The sequence below is a fragment of the Pteropus alecto genome, unplaced genomic scaffold (assembly GCF_000325575.1).
Source record: "Pteropus alecto unplaced genomic scaffold, ASM32557v1 scaffold8, whole genome shotgun sequence".
NCBI lineage: Eukaryota > Metazoa > Chordata > Mammalia > Chiroptera > Pteropodidae > Pteropus > Pteropus alecto.
The window spans coordinates 17239583-17243617 of record NW_006494609.1 but is presented as its reverse complement, the minus strand read 5'-3'; the positions used below and the strand labels follow the sequence as shown (position 1 = coordinate 17243617).

The 4035-nt window shown below is 57.4% G+C and overlaps 1 protein-coding gene across 1 annotated transcript in view; it reads right to left on the bottom strand.

Annotated features, from left to right (window-relative positions):
- Positions 1–3717: 3717 nt before the first annotated feature.
- Positions 3718–4035, bottom strand: part of LOC102894114 (kallistatin) — a 6050-nt gene continuing 5732 nt past the window's right edge. Inside the window, exon 4 of the mRNA XM_006925559.1 lies at positions 3718–3918. Coding sequence (XP_006925621.1) covers positions 3718–3918 — 201 coding nt within the window. The remainder of the gene's footprint in view (positions 3919–4035) is intronic.

Here is a 4035-nt window from a genome sequence, read left to right as displayed (position 1 = left end):
GTCTTAATAAAAGGAGGAAATCCGGACGCAGACGCAAGGTCAAGCAGAGCGCCAGGTGAGCATGAAGGCAGAGATTTACAAGCCGAGCAAGACTGCCAGCAACGCCAGAAGCTAGGGGAGAGGCAAGGAGCAGATTTTCCCGTGAGGCTTCAGAAGGAACCAACCCTGCCGATGCCTTGATCTTGGCCTTTCAGCCTCCGGAACTGGTGAAACAATTCATTTCTGTTTGTTAAACCACTCAGGTTGTGGTACTTTGTGACAACAGCCCTAACAAACTAACACACTCCGTAACAGGTGGGGTCCAGATTCAACACCGGATTCTGGCTCCAAAACCCAGGTTATCGACTCGGTTCTCTGCGGCCTCGTGATGACTCTGGAGACACCTGTCACTGGGCCGTGTGCATCGCAGGTGCTCAGAGCACGGGAGTTACTCGTCTCAGATCAGCCCCTCCTCAGAGAGGGCGCCCCGCCTTCCCAGGGAGCTGGGGATGGAGCGAACTCCGTCCCGCCCTTTGCCGGCCACGTTCAGTCGGAACCAGGGGCCTCCCAGGTCTGTATCTCCAGGGGACCCGATGTCCGTCCTGACCTCTCCGCTGCTACGGCTGCTGTGGGGCTCTGTGCCCACTTACGGGGGAGAAAATTGAGATCTGGGGCTACAGAGTGTTGGCCCCACAGCTCAGGGTCAGTGGAGAAGCTGGGACTGCAGCTCCTCTTGTCTCAGTCCAAATTCCCAGTGGTACCCCAACTGGGGAGACCCCTCTACCTTCCCGGCCGGTGGCCAACTCCACTTAGTAACTCTTTGTCGAATAAGAGAACGAATAACCAAATGAACCCACGAGGCCGCGCACCTGCTTACGAAGGCCATGCTGTCTCATCGCCCTCTGCTGGCATCTGGGGTCCCCCAGACTACACCGCGGATGCTCATGGCACTCGAGTTGCCTCCCTCTGCTCTCCCATTGCAAAGTGCAGGAAACCCGTGGTTTCCCTGCTAGAACAGAACTTCTGAAATCGCAAACACACACGGCCCCTCTGAGAGCTCAACGCCCATTCCGAAGGAAGCCTCTCCAGGGGCGTCACGAGGGCCCCACAAATAAGAGATCCCATGGGAGAGCAGCAAACAAGAAGAGACGGAGGCCCCCATGCTCAGGGGACACGGTGTCCTGCACCTTCCATTTATTTATTTATTTATTTTTTTTAATGGTCCAAAAGGTCATTTTGAAATCCGAGGAGCGGGACTAAATATTTACCTGATCAATTCCAGGGACCTGTCAGGGGGAGGTGATGCACAGCAAATAGCTCGGGGACCTTGCTCGGGACACAGCTTTATTCCTTCGTTCATTCATTCACCAACTATTTGTTGGGCCTCAGCTGCATGCTAGACCAGGTACGAGGGGGAACAGGCCCCGCCTTCAAGGCTTCTGTCTAATGGGGGCCCGGTGGGGTGCAGGGGCAGAGATTAATCTCTCGTTTGATGATAGGATGACAGTTTGCCTTAGGGAAGAGACGAGGCATTCCAGGAGATCCTGGCAGCATGCAGATTCTCAGAGATGGGGGAGGGAGCATTCTGGGTGACAGGGACCCGCAGGAGCCGTGGCCTAGAGGTGAGAAGCTACGGGCCCCCAGGGAGAAGAGCAAGGAGAGGCAGGAGCGACCAGACCAGGGAGGGCTGGATGGCAGACAGAGGAGTCTGGATTTTATTTTGTAGGCAAGAGGGAGCCACTGAGTGCTTTTGAGCGGGGGAGAGGTGAGCTTGTTCAGAATAAGAGAACATCGTTCTCGGGGCCGAGCTGAGGGTGACTGTTCCCCCTTCTCCCCTTCACCACACCAGGGCCTCGCTTTCACACGTCACCCCCGCAGTGCCGCTGCCTCATGACCCCGGGCCTGTGCCTCCTTTCTGGCTTGTCCGAGACTCTGGGATCCCCGCCCCCTTTGAGCGGGGGAGAGGTGAGCTTGTTCAGAATAAGAGAACATCGTTCTCGGGGCCGAGCTGAGGGTGACTGTTCCCCCTTCTCCCCTTCACCACACCAGGGCCTCGCTTTCACACGTCACCCCCGCAGTGCCGCTGCCTCATGACCCCGGGCCTGTGCCTCCTTTCTGGCTTGTCCGAGACTCTGGGATCCCCGCCCCCTCCCCTCTCCCCCACACCGCCCCACCACCACCTGCCTCTGTAGGGCAGAGTTGGGAGTGAGTCAGTTTGCACCTGACTTGATTTTTTACCTGGCTGTTAAAAAAAAAACACTCCAACTTTCCAGCGGATGCAGGGGAAATGAATCAACGTTTTAGTCACACGCTTCTTTTTCAGCCGGTGAACCCGGGACAGGGAACGGAGGGCCAGGCAGGGTCTTGAAGCATTTCTCAGTCCTTGTCCACACGCAGCCCGGAGCTGCTGGGGTCAGCGGCGGAACGGTCCTGCTCGGCGTTGGGAACTTGCCTTTGTCAGCATTGTCCAGGGGCTGTGCTGTCCGGCTCAGGGCTGTTTTACAGGCAGGGAGGGAGACTACCCCAGGGTCTTCCCTTCCTCTGTCCCCTGTACACCGTAAAAAAGGGGTCTGTCTCTCGCTCTAGATACAGGTTTCCTGGTTTCCCACAACGAGTCTATTCTGAAATTTGCGTCCAAGGACCCCGTCATGCAATCCCTGGAATACTGCGACCCTGGAACAATCGTCAGTGCCAGAGGCGGCTCTCAGCATGTTCTCAGCAGTGAAAACTCTGGGTTTGTAACAGTGAGGCCGCCTGTCTCTGACGCCCTGGCCATCAGGAAAACCCACAGGGCCCCGCCCAGAGAAATCCATTTGCTGGAAATCACAGGTTTGAGGTACAGGTTTATTCTCACAGATTCTAGGTAGACCCTCCCCAGAGAATTCACCCCACCTACTCAAAGAGGGTCTGAGCTAGACCACCTGGGCCAGCATCACCTGGGTGGGGAAACTGAGACCCAAAGAGAGGGGATTTGCCTGAGGAACCAGAGCAAATCAGTGGCGGAGCGGGGCCGTGAGAACGGGCCTCCAGGCTGCGGTCACGTGTTCTTCCTTCTGCAGAGCCCCCGCGACCACGGCCAGGTACTCTGGGACAGATGCTGGCCACATCTCCACTGCCACAGGTTGGAGCGGTACCTGTGTCACCTGGTTGGCTGCCTGCCTCACTGAGCCCTCCTCGCCAGGTCTCTGTGGTAGCTTCTTGGTTGGGGTTCTCCTTGCCAAGGCCTTCTGAGCCTCCCATCCTGGAACAAGGCACCGAACCTGCCCGGGGGCTGCTGGCTGCCTGCACTGCTTCCCCCTTCTGCAGACGCCAGCCCACGGGAAGTCGGAGCACCCGTGTCTGGGACCAGGTATGCGGGGGAGTGAGGGGCCAGCCCCAGAGGGATGGAGAAGGAATGCAATTACTGAGCATCTGCCAAGTACAAGGCACCTCATAGCCAGGCTCCTCGTAGCCATCGTTTGTTTAATTCGCACAGCCACCCTGGGAGGGCTTCTCCCACTTTTGGGGGGCAGAAACGTATTCAATGAGATTACATGATCTGCCCGAGGTTGCATAGCCCTGGAGAGTTGAGTGTCTAGTCCGCATCCATCTGGTACCCCCCACATCACACCCCCTCGCCAGCAGCTTCTGCCCGGACTCCTGGCATCTTCAACCTCCCGACCCCCTCTCCAAAAGCAGAGCTGCTTGCAGCCAGCACTCTGGGCCACGTCTTCCCGCAGACAGGCAGCTCTGGGAGGGCTATGGTTTCGTGGGGTTGACAACCTTGCCCAGAAAGAGGATGCTCTGGGTCTTGGTAGAAAAGATCACCACGAGGAAAGGCCGGTTGAACCGAAGGACTCGATGATTGTGTGAGGCGGACAGAAAGGTGACAGAGACGCTGGTGGCCGCTGCAGCCTCCGTGCCAGCCTCGTCCACATCCAGGATGGCCTTGTGGAAACTCTGGGAGGGAAATCACAGCGTTATTTCTGAGAAAACGTAACTGGAGACTTAGGGAAGACTGGGGGGCCCGGAGGTGGCCGGAGATCGGTCCTGTGGTTCACTGCATGCAAAGCCACT